Source organism: Chelonia mydas, chromosome 11 (assembly GCF_015237465.2).
Source record: "Chelonia mydas isolate rCheMyd1 chromosome 11, rCheMyd1.pri.v2, whole genome shotgun sequence".
Taxonomy (NCBI): domain Eukaryota; kingdom Metazoa; phylum Chordata; order Testudines; family Cheloniidae; genus Chelonia; species Chelonia mydas.
This window is the reverse complement of record NC_051251.2, coordinates 68,608,366-68,625,108: the sequence shown is the minus strand read 5'-3', so window position 1 is coordinate 68,625,108 and position 16,743 is coordinate 68,608,366. Positions and strand designations below refer to the sequence as shown.

Genomic DNA, 16,743 nt, shown 5'->3' with positions numbered 1-16,743 from the left:
CCAGGAGCTCAGAGACTGCATCTAGTTTCCATAAAATGCCCCAGGCTGTAGCCACTCCCATCTTTATGATGCTAGCTACATATCCCAGCATGCACTGCTCCATCCTCTCCAGTCTTTTGCTCGGAATGAGATGCAACTTTACCTGTAGAGATCTTCATGAACCACCCCTTCCTTTTCTGAGGAATTAAGGGAGGTGGGGCTTTGTCGTAGAGCCTTGTGGTCTATATCTGACTACATCACAGGGAGAGAATTGGCTCCATTGGCAGAACTTGGAAACAAAGTAATAAATTGCCTTCTCTTGTGTGGATCAGGTGTATCCAAGCTCTATTTCCCGCTGAAATTGTCAAGGATTTGGAAGCAATAGTCTGCAGATGTGTTGTCAATTACCATCAAAATGTGCAAAACAACATAGTGTGCAAACAGATTTGCATTTTTTTTTTTTAATGATAGCAAGAGAGTCTGAAATGACAGCCAAGCAGCTAATAGCATCTGACTTGGATTTGGAAAGCTATCCCATGTGCTAAAGCAAGTTTTCAAAAGTCCTGTCCCAAAAGCTAGTGGTGAGGCATGATACTTTGCAGGGGCTAACCGTGAGAACATTTTGTGATGGGTTCTGTATCTCTCCGTCATGCTTTTCACTGGGCGAACAGCCTCCTTTACTCGCATGCTTCTTCCAGGGGTACACTGGAAGCCAGGTTCTGTTGTTTGAGCCACTTCGCCTCATCCCTTCAGACAAAAGGTATCCGAGGTGCTCTGTAAGAGACCATAGGCATAGAAGCAGTCTCGTTAGCTGCAGGAGTTGGGGTAATCTTGTTTAATCCAACCCAAGGCTATTGGAGTGCTAACCTATTCGTTTTATAACACAGAAGGTGGAATGAGTCATCCAGTGCCAGTAAAGTAGGTAGGAATGAAGATACCATAGGGAGAAACCATCAACTGCTCTATTACCTACAGCAACTTTATAATTGAAAAAAAATATTAAAAATTATTTTGGGGAGTTTTTAATTAGTTTCAATTAGTCATTAATGTGTCTCATCCTTTGGGGTGATTCAGCATTGGAGCCAGTGGCTGCACAAAAAGAGGTCATCATGGATAAAGCTGTCCTTCTGTCCCCTCCAATTGCCCTTATTCACTGCCACCATTCCTGTTCTATATAAAAGCTGCCATAGCAATGAATCGGGGCTGTGCAGCGAATGGGCTGATGGCTGTAGGATTCTCGCTGCATTTGCTGAAGAAGGGAACAAAGCAATCGCTAGTCTGTAATAGATCAATGATCCACCTAGTCCAGCTTCCTTGTGACGGGTCCGGCACCGCAGCACCCCTTTGTGGCAGGGATGGATGGGGTGTCGGGGCCTCACCACTGTTAAGTTCCCACACCCGTCCCTTTAAGGGCGTTCCAATGTGGCCCAATGACCGGTCTCCCCGTGCTCGCCCCTTGGTCGGGGCAGTGTGGCCCAACGGCCAGAGTCCATACAGCTCGCCCCGCGTATCAGGGCAGTGTGGCCCAACGGCCAGAGTCCATAGCCTTCCCCCTCTCAGGTGGGGAAGTGTATCCCAATGGTCGGAGTGGTAGGGACTCGGACCCACCCTCTCCACGGGGTCCCGACTCAGGGCTCGCCTATTGGCAGAGTTTCCCCACTGCACTTAACTCGGCAGGGATCCTCCTGCAACATGCCGAGTATAAGTGCAGCATTATCGCTGCTGGTCTCTAAAGTTCCCCTGGGTCACTTCCTACCTTCAACATCGTGTTATCCACTGTGGGGGAGTTCTCCAGTCCATCCCCTTCTGTCGAGACCTCCATCTAGGAGGCCTGGTGCATCCCAGCTTGGCTGGCCTCTGGATCATTGGCTGTCCCTCCTCAGGAGCTGGCGGTGTGCCTCCTCCTCTGGTGGTCAGCCTGGACTGAGCCCCTTTGCAGGCTTTTATACATAGTCTCCAGTTGGAGCATGCCCAGCAGGGCTTCCGGGGCAGGACTTCCTCTGCCAGGAAGGAAGGGTTAATCCCTGCAATACCAGTGCAGGGCCACTCTGCCCCATCAAAATCCTGTAGCCAGCAGTAGCCAGTACCACCTGCTTCTTTAGGGAAAGGTTCAAGAAACCCTGCTGTAAGCAGCGGCGGGTTAAGCTGCCCCCAGGAAAAGCTTCCTCACAACTCTGAGGTTTGTAGTGAATGAGACACGGAACTGCATGAAGAGAAAGGACAGGCTTGTGGATAAGGAAGTTCTACCTCTGAATCTTTCACAGGTTTCCTGTGGTATGCAGAGCAAGTCACTTAAAATGTTCACAGATGGCCGCTATGCTGTGTTCCTCATTTTCTGCCCAATTTGAGATGTGTTAGGGCCTGGTCTTCAGGAGTGCTGAGCGCTCACCAGTGCAACTGAAGTCAATGGGAGTTGTGTCCACTCAGCACCTCTGAAAACCAACCCTAGGTGTCTCAGGTTGGGCACCCATCAACTGAAGCACCCCAAATTAGTAAGCATTTCAGTAATTTTTCACCTTAATGTCTCAATTCCCCATCCACATGACTGGAATATTGGTCTAGAAGGGTACAGCTTGCTCAGGAAGGACAGGCAGGGAAAAAAGGGAGGAGGTGTTGCCTTATATATTAAAAATGTACACACCAGGTTGAGATGGAAATAGGAGACAGACTTGTTGAAAATCCCTGGGTAAGGATAAAAGGGGGGAAAAACAAGGGTGATGTCATGGCAGGGGGTCTACTACAGACTACCTGACCAGGAAGAAGAGGTGGGTGAGGCCTTTTTTAAATAACGAACAAAATCATCCAAAACCCAGGACTTGGTGATGATGGGGGACTTCAACTACCCAGACATCTGTTGGGAAAATAACACTGCAGGGCACAGGTGCTCCAATAAATTCTTGGAATGTGTTGTAGACATTTTGTTTATTTCAGAAAGTAGAGAAAGCTTCTAGGGGAGAGGCTGTTCTAGATTTGATTTTGACAAATAGGGAGGAACTGGTTGAGAATTTGAAAGTGGAAGGCAGCTTGGGTGAAAGTGATCATGAAATGATAGAGTTCATGATTCGAAGGAATGGTAGGAGGGAAAGCAGCACAATAAAGATAATGACAGGTTTCAGAGTAACAGCCGTGTTAGTCTGTATTCGCAAAAAGAAAAGGAGCACTTGTGGCACCTTAGAGACTAACCAATTTATTTGAGCATGAGCTTTCGTGAGCTACAGCTCACTTCATCGGATGCATACTGTGGAAAGTGTAGAAGATCTTTTTATATACACACAAAGCATGAAAAAATACCTCCTCCCACCCCACTCTCCTGCTGGTAATAGCTTATCTAAAGTGATCACTCTCCTTACAATGTGTATGATAATCAAGTTGGGCCATTTCCAGCACAAATCCAGGTTTTCTCAACCCCCCTCTTCCCCCCCCCCACACACACAAACCCACTCTCCTGCTGGTAATAGCTTATCTAAAGTGACCACTCTCCTTACAATGTGTATGATAATCAAGGTGGACCATTTCCAGCACAAATCCAGGGTTTAACAAGAATGTCGGGGGGGGAGGGGGGGTAGGAAAAAACAAGGGGAAATAGGTTACCTTGCATAATGACTTAGCCACTCCCAGTCTCTATTCAAGCCTAAGTTAATTGTATCAAATTTGCAAATGAATTCCAATTCAACAGTTTCTCGCTGGACTCTGGATTTTTTGTTGTAATATCACAACTTTCATGTCTGTAATCGCGTGACCAGAGAGATTGAAGTGTTCTCCAACTGGTTTATGAATGTTATAATTCTTGACATCTGATTTGTGTCCATTTATTCTTTTACGTAGAGACTGTCCACTTTGACCAATGTACATGGCAGAGGGACATTGCTGGCACATGATGGCATGTATCACATTGGTAGATGTGCAGGTGAACGAGCCTCTGATAGTGTGGCTGATGTTATTAGGCCCTGTGATGGTGTCCCCTGAATAGATATCTGGGCACAGTTGGCAACGGGCTTTGTTGCAAGGATAGGTTCCTGAGTTAGTGGTTCTGTTGTGTGGTATGTGGTTGCTGGTGAGTATTTGCTTCAGGTTGGGGGGCTGTCTGTAGGCAAGGACTGGCCTGTCTCCCAAGATTTGTGAGAGTGTTGGGTCATCCTTCACGATAGGTTGTAGATCCTTAATAATGTATTGGAGGGGTTTTAGTTGGGGGCTGAAGGTGAAGGCTAGTGGCGTTCTGTTATTTTCTTTGTTAGGCCTGTCCTGTAGTAGGAGACTTCTGGGATCTCTTCTGGCTCTGTCAATCTGTTTCTTCACTTCCGCAGGTGGGTACTGTAGTTGTAAGAATGCTTGATAGAGATCTTGTAGGTGTTTGTCTCTGTCTGAGGGGTTGGAGCAAATGCGGTTGTAACGCAGAGCTTGGCTGTAGACGATGGATTGTGTGGTGTGGTCAGGGTGAAAGCTGGAGGCATGTAGGTAGGAATAGCGATCAGTAGGTTTCCGGTATAGGGTGGTGTTTATGTGACCATCGTTTATTAGCACTGTAGTGTCCAGGAAGTGGATCTCTTGTGTGGACTGGTCCAGGCTGAGGTTGATGGTGGGATGGAAATTGTTGAAATCATGGTGGAATTCCTCAAGGGCTTCTTTTCCATGGGTCCAGATGATGAAGATGTCATCAATATAGCGCAAGTAGAGTAGGGGCGTTAGGGGACGAGAGCTGCGGAAGCGTTGTTCTAAGTCAGCCATAAAAATGTTGGCATACTGTGGGGCCATGCGGGTACCCATAGCAGTGCCGCTGATCTGAAGGTATACATTGTCCCCAAATGTAAAATAGTTATGGGTAAGGACAAAGTCATAAAGTTCAGCCACCATGTTAGCCGTGACATTATCGGGGATAGTGTTCTTGACGGCTTGTAGTCCATCTTTGTGTGGAATGTTGGTGTAGAGGGCTTCTACATCCATAGTGGCCAGGATGGTGTTATCAGGAAGATCACCGATGGATTGTAGTTTCCTCAGGAAGTCAGTGGTGTCTCGAAGGTAGCTGGGAGTGCTGGTAGCGTAGGGCCTGAGGAGGGAGTCTACATAGCCAGACAATCCTGCTGTCAGGGTGCCAATGCCTGAGATGATGGGGCGCCCAGGATTTCCAGGTTTATGGATCTTGGGTAGTAGATAGAATATCCCAGGTCGGGGTTCCAGGGGTGTGTCTGTGCGGATTTGATCTTGTGCTTTTTCAGGGAGTTTCTTGAGCAAATGCTGTAGTTTCTTTTGGTAACTCTCAGTGGGATCAGAGGATAATGGCTTGTAGAAAGTGGTGTTGGAGAGCTGCCGAGCCGCCTCTTGTTCATATTTCAACCTATTCATGATGACAACAGCACCTCCTTTGTCAGCCTTTTTGATTATTATGTCAGAATTGTTTCTGAGGCTGTGGATGGCATTGTGTTCTGCACGGCTGAGGTTATGGGGCAAGTGATGCTGCTTTTCCGCAATTTCATCCCGTGCACGTCGGCGGAAGCACTCTATATAGAAGTCCAGTCTGCTGTTTCGAGCTTCAGGAGGAGTCCACCTAGAATCCTTCTTTTTGTAGTGTTGGTAGGGAGGTTTCTGTGGATTAGTATGTTGTTCAGAGATATGTTGGAAATATTCCTTGAGTCGGAGACGTCGAAAATAGGATTCTAGGTCACCACAGAACTGTATCATGTTCATGGGGGTGGAGGGGCAGAAGGACAGGCCCCGAGATAGGACAGCTGCTTCTGCTGGGCTGAGAGTATAGTTGGATAGGTTAACAATATTGCTGGGTGGTTTGAGGGAACCATTGCTGTGGCCCCTTGTGGCATGTAGTAATTTAGAAAGTTTAGTGTCCTTTTTCTTTTGTAGAGAAGCAAAGTGTGTGTTGTAAATGGCTTGTCTAGTTTTAGTAAAGTCCAGCCACGAGGAAGTTTGTGTGGAAGGTTGGTTTCAATGAATGGATTTCAATCAATCAATAATAATAAATCAATAATGGATTTCAAGAAAGAAGATTTTAGCAAACTCAGGGAGGGGGTAAGTAAGATCTCATGGGAATAAATTCTAAGGGGGAAAACAGTTCAAGAGAGTTGGCAGTTGTTCAAAGAGACATTATTAAGGGCACAAAAGGAAACTATCCCACTGCATAGGAAAGACAGCAAGTATAGCAAGAGACCACCCTGGCGTAACCAGGAGATCTTCAATAATCTAAAAATCAAAAAAAAGAGTCCCACAAAAAGTGGAAACTAGGTCAAATTACACGGGATGAATATAAAAACAAATAACACAAGTAGGTAGGCACAAAATTAGAAAGGCCAAGGCACAAAACAAGATTAAACTAGCTAGAGACATAAAGGGTAACAAGTAACAAATACGTTAGAAGCAAGAGGAAGACCAAGGACAGGGTAGGCCCATTACTCAATGGGGGCAGTTGGGGGAGGGGAGCAACAATAACAGAAAATGTGGAAGTAGCAGAAGTGCTAAATAACTTTTGTTTCAGTTTGCACCAAAAAGGTTAGTAGTGACTGGAGGTCTAACATAGTGAATGCCAGTGAAAATGAGGTAGGATCAGAGGCTCAAATAGGGAAAGAACAAGTTAAAAACTGTTTAAACAAGTTAGATGTCTTCAGGTCACCAAGGCCTGGTGAAATACATCCTAGAATACTCAAGTCGCTGACGGAGGAGATATCTGACCCCCTGCGGTGTAGACCCCGCATAACTCGACCTTAGGTACGTCGACTCCAGCTACGTTATTCACAGAGCTGGAGTTGCGTAGCATAGGTCGACTTACGGTGGTAGTGTAGACATAGCCTTAGAGAGACGGGCTCTCTTCCCACAAAGGATGTCCTTGAGTCACACCTGGCTCGGGTTCATAGGCCAGTTGGAAGAGCTGCATTGTAGGCAGGGACTTTTTAAAACAACAAACTGGAACTTTCCCTATTGAAATCCTGTTTATTTGCAGGGGGAGAAGGGGACATGAGTAGAGAGCCTGGTTTCTGCAGCTGTCTGCAGAGCTGTGGCAAGCTGAGTAGAATAACTGGGCAGGAATAAGAAAAGGTAGGAATAAGAAAGCTTATGCTCAGATAAATTGGTTAGTCTCTAAGGTGCCACAAGTCCTCCTTTTCTTTTTGCGGATACAGACTAACACAGCTGCTACTCTGAAACCTGTCATGAGGCAGGAATAGTCATTACACAGCAGAGCATTACAGGCCTCTCCTGTGCACTCAGCACTGCAGTCAGGGGCTGCTGGCTGCTACTTGGCAGGCCAGTACAAGCTTAGTTGCCTGCTACTACAGCTGCTTTTGAGTTGGCTTAATTTCGACTATTGCAAACGCTCTGGGCTTTGCAACTGTTAGTTATTAGGTCAGGTCCAGAGAGAGACTGTATTACTGAATCAGTCACACTTTAGTCCTTGAGTCACACCGCAGCAGCAAGCAGAGTGACCATTAACAAACAGCAGGTAGGCTCCATCTTCAGCTTGGGGACAGAGAGGGGCAGAGAGACAGGGCCGTAGGTTGGTAGCTGTTCACTGGAGAGCCGCAGGGACAGCTATAAGTCCATCATACCACCAGCCGCAGCAAGCACAGAGAGAGCCGCGGCAGATACCACATCCAGTCGCTAGGCTCAGGGCTTGGAGCGTCTCTGCTGTTTGGAGAGCTGCTCCACCAATCCGGTGTGTGCAGAGCTGCCCTAAGAGGACAGCTGGGGAACCCCTGGCTGAGGCGAGAGCTGGTTTTATGCAGTTTGCTGTTGCTGCCCCCGTGGGCATAAGGACCATGCTGGAGTGGAAGAGTGTGGAGCCAGAGTCCAGAAGACCTAAAGCTTATTGGAAGGAGCCTGCCCCTGGTCTCAGTAGCAGCACTGAAAGGGATCTTTTCTCAGAATTTAGGACTGACGATTTCAATTTCTGTAGAATTTAGGCTCTGCCCCCAGGGCAAGCGAGGGGAGGAGGGGGTGGAGAAGAACAAGTGGGATCGGGCCCTCGGTGGGAAGAGGCAGTGCAGGAGCAGGGCCTTCGGGGGGGGGAGGGGCGGTGCGAGGGCAGAGGCTTGGGGGGGAAGAGGTGGCACGGGGGGTGGGGCCACGGTTTGGGTGCAGCTGCCCCACCCACTTTTAGGAAGCTCCTCCCCCTCCCCCGCTCCCAAGCCATTCTTGTAGCCCCTCCTCTGAGCAACTATACAATGGGAGGGAAGCTAGAGTTGTTAATCCCTTGCTTACTGGAGGCTTTGCCAATTACAGCCTTTGGTGACTAGCCACTGGTGTAGCTGCAAAGCATTAGTGTAGACGGGCAAAGCAACCATTTCTATCAGTAGCGCCTCCTGAAGTTTCCAACAGGAACAGGCCACACTGATGAAAATAGCGGCTTTTGGCTTCGCAAGGGGTTTGCATTGGTGCAGCTACCCTGGTGCCTAGCCTCCAACAGCTGTTATCTGGACAAATCCCCGAGGCCTTGGTACTGCAGTGCCCTGAGCCCTGTCGTGACATCTTTGCTCCAAACACAGCAAGAGCATCTGAAGGGGTTTTTTCTCCCTCCAGATTAATTGCCGGAGAGGCTATCCTGATCCTAGGAGGAGAGGTAGCTAAGTATTTTTGCCCTCTGGTGGAAAAATCAGGTCTTCCCATCACCATTAATAGTGAAAAGGAAGCAGACCACAAATATCCATGATCCTTATACGATCCCATTACCTTGATAAATTGAGCACTTCACAATCTGTACTGGATTTAACCTCACAACACCCCTCAAAGACAGAGATCTACTGTTATGTGAGATGCAGGGAGGTATAAGTATGTCTACCCTGCAAACGATGGTGTAATTGTAGCATGGGAATGCCTACTCCCACTAGCTTTAATCTAGCTAGCATGGATGACAATAATAGTGAAGACATGGTGGCACAGACCCCAGCGGAGACCCTGGGTTATGTTCACGTTACTAGCCTGCACTGAGATCCGTGCTACCACATCTTTGGTGCTACTCCCACCCATGATACAATTGCACCTTAATGTGCACTGCAGATATACCCTAAGCAACTTGCATAGGGCCAGGCAGGAAGTTTCTGGGAGAGCAGCAATTTGAACCCCTATCTTCCCTTGACTGCCCCTGGAAACCCCACTCCTGGCAAAGACCCAAACCAGCAGATCACCCTTCCTCGTGACCTGGAAACTGAAAGAAATGTAACAGTGTAGATCAGAGGTGGGCAAACTACGGCCAGCCGGCCACATCCAGCCCACGGGACCCTCCTGCCCGGCCCCTGAGCTCCTGGCCCGGGAGGCTCGCCCCCAGCCCCTCCCCCACTGTTCCCTCTCCCCCCGCAGCCTCAGCTCACTGCGCTGCCGGCGCCATGCTCTGGGCGGGGGTTGGCGAGCTCCTGGGGCAATGCAGCTGCAGAGCCTGGCCTGACCCAGTCTCTGTACTGCGAGGTCACCAGCCACCCATGCTCCAGGCAGCGCGGGAAGGGGGCAGGGAGTGGGGGGGTTGGACAGAGGGCAGGGGAGTTCAGGGTGGTGGTCAGGGGACAGGTTGTGGATAGGGATCAGAGCGGTCAGAGGGCGGGGAACGGGGGCGTTGAATGGGGACAGGGGTCCCAGGGGGGCAGTCAGGAAGGAGCGGGGAGTTGGATGGGGTGGCGGGGGGCAGTCAGGGGCAGGGTTTCTGGGGACAGTCAGGGGACAGGGAGAAGGGGTGGTTGGATGTGGCAGGGGTCCCATGGGGGCAGTCAGGAAGGAGAGGGGGGGTTGGATGGGGCAGGATCCCGGGGGGGGCATTAGGGGGCAAGAAGCGGGGAGGGAGGTATAGGAGGCAGGGGACGGGCCACGCTTGGGTGTTTGGAGAGGCGCAGCCTCCCTTAACTGGCCTCAGGCTCCATACAATTTCCGAAACCTGATGAGGCCCTCAGGCCAAAAAGTTTGCCCGCCCCGGTATAGGTGCTCTGCACTCTGCAATGAACATGGAGACAAACATCAGCTTTAGTATGCAAAATGAACTCCATGTAACATCTTAGCTGCAGGTTTCAGAGTAGCAGCCGTGTTAGTCTGTATTCGCAAAAAGAAAAGGAGGACTTGTGGCACCTTAGAGACTAACCAATTTATTTGAGCATAAGCTTTCGTGAGCTACAGCTCACTTCATCGGATGCATTCCGAATGAAGGGGCTGTAGCTCACGAAAGCTTATGCTCAAATAAATTGGTTAGTCTCTAAGGTGCCACAAGTCCTCCTTATCTTAGCTGCAGCAATTTAAACAGCTGATTGCTTGTTCTGATTAAGCCAGAGTGAGATTTTACAAGATATGCTTCAAGAGTAGCACAGAGGAAACATTATGTTGTTGCTTGGGTGTAACAGTCTACTTGCAACAGGATACTGAAAAACAAGCTGCAAAATGTTAGCCCCTTTATACTCTTTGAAACTGGCATGGGACACTTAGTCTTGGCTAGGTGTCATTGTTCACCATTATTACTATTTTAATACAAAAGGAATCTTGGTTTCATTTTGCTTGTTTTAAAAAAGTGTCAAGTATCATAGGAATGCCGCTATTTCTGTATTTAATTTTCATCAAGGGCCCAGTCTCTTTTATAGTGTAGCCAAAACTGAATAATGTACATCTGCTTTTTAAATGTAATGCTTTTTAAAAAATAAAAGCACCTTGCAATTCTGCTCTGAATAGCAGCTTTTCTGGTACATACCTATGACTATCCCTAGCCTGAATGTGGGCTTAAATCCTTATCTAGGGATATCAGCCACTAGGGCAAACTCCACCTGTGCAAATTACACTGTCCATGTAAATCATAGCTACACCAGGGGTTTGCATGCCAATATGACTTTTGTTTTTGTCGGTGGGTGCTCCTCTCTGCCCCCTACCCCATGTGAGCGGCGAGTGGAGCGCAGGTGGGGCCTTGGGGGTGGGGGGGGAAGAGGCTGAGTGGGAGCAGGACCTCGGGGCGGAGTGCAGGTGGAGCGAAGGATGGGGCCATAGTCCGGGGGCCACAAAAGATTAATCTGGCCCTGCCAGTGCTGAGCACCCCCTAGCTTTTCCCTGGAGTTGGTGCCTATGAGTGTAGCTACACTGGTAGTTGAAATCCCTGTGCAAATAAGGCATTGTCCACGGTCCTTGGCCAAAATCCATCGGACGATCAGTGCAGAATTGAGGATAAGGGCCTACTGGACAAATTTACAGGGGCAATCATGGCATTCAGCAAAGACTTCAGGAGGGTGGATTAGAGAGCCTGAGTTGCTGGCAAATCAGATGAGAGCCAGTGGGGGAAGATGTGCATTAGCTGGAGATGCAGACTAGCTGATGGAGGGTGGAGGCTGCAGTTCTGTTACTAAAAAACTGGGCAAAGTAACACCTCTTCTCTCTAGAGGGAGGTCACACACCCTTACTTTGTTCCCAACCCAAAAAGCCTGTTTATTCTGGGTTTTGTAGGCATCAGAGTAGATTTCACCCTAAGTGCCATTCTCAGAAAGTAGCATGTTTATTTCAATGTGCAGTCATGTCAATAAAATGACTATGGGTACATCAGAGCTGCCTGCATTTCAGTCTCCCCTAGCAAAATGATCAATTAGGTTTCTTTTAAAAACAAACAAGCAAATGTAATTAAGACACAACATTGATCCAATGCTACGGTTGAGAAGCAAACAGAAATGGAAAAGCTATGGTTGCCACAGCAATTGTAATTCAGCCACACGGCATACGTGCAGAAATGTACATCAGCACCTTGGAGGAGACATTTTACACCTAGAAGAATTTGGTAATAAATTCTCAGCCTTGTTATTTGGCAATGAGAGGGTTTATTTTGGATAACTCCACCAAACACTAAATGGAATCTCTGTCCAGACAATAGAGACAGCCAGGCACAAACTAAAAATAACCACCTTGATTTCATGTATATAAAAAGAAACAAAGTAAGATGAAAGAGCTTCTGAAGAAGGATAACTGCTTGAAATTGCTTAAGAGGCCTCTCTTTCCTTCTCTTTCCATGGCAGTTTGTGTCAGTGGGTTCCATTATCCAGATCTCCTTCAGTGAATAGAAATCAATGTGCCCTTTCCACACATAGCCAGGAGCCTGTCTTTTGGGAGGTGCTGAAATATTAATTAAACTGGCACATCACTGGACAGCAGAGAAATGCACAAATGATCCAGATCCCATAATCATTGTACATTCAAAGCTCCCAGATCAATCTCTTGAAGTTATACGTGTACAAGGAACGCAGGGTCTGGCTCAACACAGACAATCTGAATAACACTGTGGGTAGTGTGTCGTGGCACTTTCTGATTTTAGCACATGCCTGAGCTATAATTTTCAACTTCCCTTGTGTTTTAAACATTCTGCATCTCCTTTCTTAGGGTTGTATTTGTCTCTATCGGAAAGTTTAGACCTTGAAAAAGAAAAACTTCTTAGTTCACAAATAAGATGTTTGTCCCAACCTTGTTAAAAAGCAACGTTTGTTTGTATCAGAAAACCACTAAATAATCTGGCACAATTGGCAGGGAGGTCTGCAGGATTGGAATACTAGAGTCATAGCAACTGATGACTGAAGTTAACTGATATAGCTGTGTTTGAAACGTATTTGTTTATTAGGAGTGAGGTCATACTAGCCTTGTACCTCTGGAAAACTAGTTTCAAATTATAGCATAAAGTGGGTCATAAAAGAAATTAAATTTGCCGCTTCTATCTGAATCCCATGGAGATATATGTACACATTACAAAACCACTGCACAATTTCACACATTTGTGGTCCGTGCTCATGAGAGGCTCAGAACTCAAAGAGAAGATCAGACTTAAGGTATCCTGGTAGAGCTGTATTGGGAATTTCAGAGAACACTTGCTCCTTGTCAATGCTAATTAATCCTTCACCTTCATGAGAAGACAACTGGCACAAATGTTTCAAAAATGAATTTTGTATCCAACTCTTCAAGCGTAGTCCAGGGAATCTACTAGAATTGATAACGGATGGTTTCACTTCATTTGACAATTCACTTGGTATCCATGAAGAAAGGATTCCATGGGGTTTGCAAAGTGGGGTAAGGCAGAGGGAGAGAGGAGAAAGGGACTAAGAAGACAGGAACAGAGGCAGTGCAGGGATGCTGACTATAGCACTGTGCCTTGAAAACCAACAGAATTTCTATCTAGGAGGGAGTTAACACAGGTTTGAGCTATATTAACCCTTTAAGAGCCCAATGGCAGCACCTGCTGCCAAGAGGGATGGAGGGGCAGTGGAGCAACAAATGTGGAGGAAGGGCAGTTCCAGCAGACCACTCCAGCATACACTAGTATGGGTGTCCCTTTCCCCATAGATTCTATGGGGTTGGGAGGCTTCTCCATCCCCTTTTCCTTGAGGGGATGATTTCTAGGAATCTTCACAAGACTAACCCCCTGGCATTTTCCTGCCTGTCTTGCTACTTCTGTGTGTTTCCCGAGCAGGAAGGGGTGATCTGACTCAGAGAGAGGTGATGAGCACCTGCAACTCCCACGGAAATCAATAGGAGTTTCAGACAGACTGTGTCCTATAAGATAGGGCCTGGCAATGTTAACGTTCTCTCTGTATTGTTCAACTCAAAATTTCTCTCTTTTTCATCTGTATTTTATCCTAATAGAAGATTCTAACAGATGGAATATTGCTGGATTAGCAACCACAACAATAAGAATGTTCCTTGCTGGCTGGCTGTTAGAACTGACATTTCAAGGCAGGGTATATTCTTGTATAAGTAAATTAAATAAATAAAATATATTCTCATTTAAAAATTCATAGGAAAGTGTCTCTTACAAGGAAATGTATCATTGCAGGTGAAGAAAAGTTGCCTTCAGAGCCTGAAGGAACAATCTTTTTTCTACCACCACTAACGGGGTATTTGTTTTGGAGGCTGAATAGGAAGGGAGGGATGAAGAGAGCAGTGAGCTGGAAGTTGGTTGGAATAAAAGGGGGCACTGGGAAGGCAGAAGGATTAAGTGACTTGACCAAAGCCAGAGAGGGAGTCAGTGTCAGAGCCTGGATCAGGAAGCAGGGCACCAATGATGTGTACACGCCAATCCAGTTGAAGTTGTGCAAAATTTATTCAGATTTAACACACAAACTTATAGGTTGGGTTGGTAGCGCTGTCTATTACTAAGATTGCTCAACACTTCCCATTATGAGACCATTTTCAGTTGCTTATAACTTTACTCAACTGGGCTGAAATTTTCTTTGCTGAATGTCTACCTCAAACCGATGTTTTCTGGAAAATTACAATCAAAATGGTGCAGCCATTTCCAAGAATGAGGCTAGAGGAAAACATGTTGTTTTGCCTATGTTACAAAATCCTGGTGACCTTTACTTTGAGGAGCTTCAGTGCCTCCATGCTTGGAACAGAGACTTAACATTTGGTAGAGAGGTGGTGGCCTTTGTGTCAGGGATATGCCTTCTGCTGTCCACGAAGGCCAACTTGTAAGACTTTGAAAAAGTGCAGCTTGCACATGTTCAGTTGAGACTTTGCAACTAAACTCCCTGAAGATTCCATTGGCAGTGGCTTGGGGCTGGGCAGGACTTTCCCTGCAATTGCAGATCTGCACTGCTGCGGGCCAGGCCGGGACCAGATCAAACATCAGAACTTAGAGCCCGGAGCCTGTCTCTTCTCGGCTACCAATGACTCCCCAGCTAATACCTAGGCAGTATGGAAGAGGAAGCCACTTGATTTGAATGCAAAAAAGACTAGAGCTTGGCCTGTGGGCAGGGGTTGTAGACTGGAACAAGAAGCCTGGTGGGGAGATCAGGACTGAACACTGGCAGTGGAGGGGCTAGACACTAGGAGTGGGAGTTGGGGGGTGGGTGACTCTGGGATGAGAGCTATGGGGAAATGTGAGAGAGGAGAGGACTGGGAGCCAGTGGCAGGAGTGGGGGAAGACTAAGATTGGATGAGGAACTTGGGCAGGGGGAACTGCTCTGTATGGGAAAGGAGAACTGGGAACCAGCAGGGTGGGGAGAAGGTGTGTGGGGAAGAGAGAAATCTGGAAGAATGAATGAGGTGGGGGAGAGAACTGACTGGGACTGGTTTGGTAGAGACTCAGACTAGGAACTGAGGCAGGGCCAACTGACATTGCCCAAGAAGCATGATGAGGGAGAGTGGTCGTGGGAGCCAGTGGGGATGGGGAATATGGGTGAGGGGTGGGACGGGTACGACTGGAGCTCTGGAGACTGGAGTGAGAGATTGGATGAGAAGCTGGGTGGAGGGAAACTGGGAATGGCTGAGCAAGGAGACTGAGATGGGGAGTCCAAAGAGGTGAGACTTGCTGGACAAGGAGATGGGGATTGGGCTGAGGAGTTTGAGGAGTGGAGACTGGATCTGGGTAGGCAAGGATAATGGCACTAGGATGCAGAGATAGTTGGAGGGGACAGGACAGAAGTGGTCAAACAGTTGAAGGGAATGTGCAGAAGAATCTGTGCTCAGTAGACACACTACCTTCCACAGCCTGCAGTGGAAACCAAGATTTCTAAATCTCACCATTCCTCTGCTATCAACAAATATCTATGAAACCCACTGAGACAGTCTCCCATCCCCCTCTGATGCTAGTCCACACAGAAGATAACAACCTACTATTGGTATCCGTTACTCTGTTAAGTGGCAGAGATCTCTGTGGTGGATCTAAAAGCTCCAGCCATGATGATGACTCATGGGGGCGTCAATATGATTCCACCTGATGACATTTTTGGGAAGGGTTGAGTTTTTTTTAAACCCAGGAAATTACACACAACAAATTCTGTTAAAACAAAATTATTAAGGTTGCAAAATCAAATTCTCAGGAGTTAGAAAAGCCCAGATTAATTTGTCCCCCTTGCCTTATAATACAGTCTTTAATTATGTGATCACATACTATTTTGTCTACAAGACCCCTGCTTCATTCAATGAACAGGAAGAGCCTTCCCTAAAGCCCCTCCCCACTCCATACCCCCTGTCCATACCCCCTCCTTACCTCCCTGCCCATCTCCCCAAAGAGCCTCCCTACCTCATAGCCCCTCCCCACCCATCTCCCCAGAGCCCCTCTCTGCCCCATCCCACCCTGCTAGGATGACCAGATGTCCCCATTTTATAGGGACAGTCCTGATATTTGGGGCTTTTTCTTATATAGGCACCTATTACCCCCCCGTCCCAATTCTTCACACTTTCTGGTCACCCTACACCCTCCCAACCACCCCTCCCCACTCCACAGCCCCTCCCAATCTCACCCATCTCCCCACGGCCCCTCCCCACCTCACCCCACCCAGCTCATCACAGCCTCTCCCCACTCCACAACCCCTCCCTAGCGCCCCGCCCATTGCAGCAAAGCCCCGCCCATGCCTCCTCAACCCCACCCATCTCCCCTCTTCTCTCCGCCCCTCCCATCTCCCCTCCCTCGTGCTGGGCGGTTGAGCCCCGCCCCCCGTGACGCGCTGTGCGTAGCCGCCGGCGGGCGCGGGGCGGCAGCTGTAGCGGCAGCTCGTGCCGGAGCGGGGCCAGCAGTGGCGGTTGGTCGCGCGCGGCGATGGGGACGCAGGGGGCCGGGCGGAAGCGGCTCCCCAACCGGGAGCGGCTGACGGCGGAGGACGATGCGCTCAACCAGATCGCCCGGGAGGTGAGGCGCGGAGCGGGCCGGGCTGGGCTCGGGGGCTGCCCGTCCCTCCGGCCGCCCTGACGCGGAACGGAAATGGGGGGCGGCGGCCCTGCTCGGCGGTCGCAGGGATCGGGACTAGGGCTGGGGAACACACGGGGGTGGCCGTGGAGCCTGGGGGCTGCGGGCTGGAGGTGACATGCGGGGGCAGGCCGGACGGGCGGTGACGG

At 48.5% G+C, this 16,743-nt stretch overlaps 1 protein-coding gene across 33 annotated transcripts in view; it reads left to right on the top strand.

Annotated features, from left to right (window-relative positions):
• The first annotated feature begins 16,239 nt into the window (after positions 1-16,239).
• Positions 16,240-16,743, top strand: part of LRRFIP1 (LRR binding FLII interacting protein 1) — a 189,805-nt gene continuing 189,301 nt past the window's right edge. For 22 of the 33 annotated variants that reach the window (XM_037913083.2, XM_043525769.1, XM_037913077.2 and 19 more), the window contains exon 1: positions 16,353-16,537. In XM_037913083.2, the coding sequence (XP_037769011.1) occupies positions 16,448-16,537 (90 nt within the window). In that variant the 5' untranslated portion in view covers positions 16,353-16,447. Of the gene's footprint in view, positions 16,538-16,743 lie in introns of all 33 variants that reach the window. The other 11 variants (XM_043525760.1, XM_043525763.1, XM_043525761.1 and 8 more) reach the window with 8 other exon arrangements.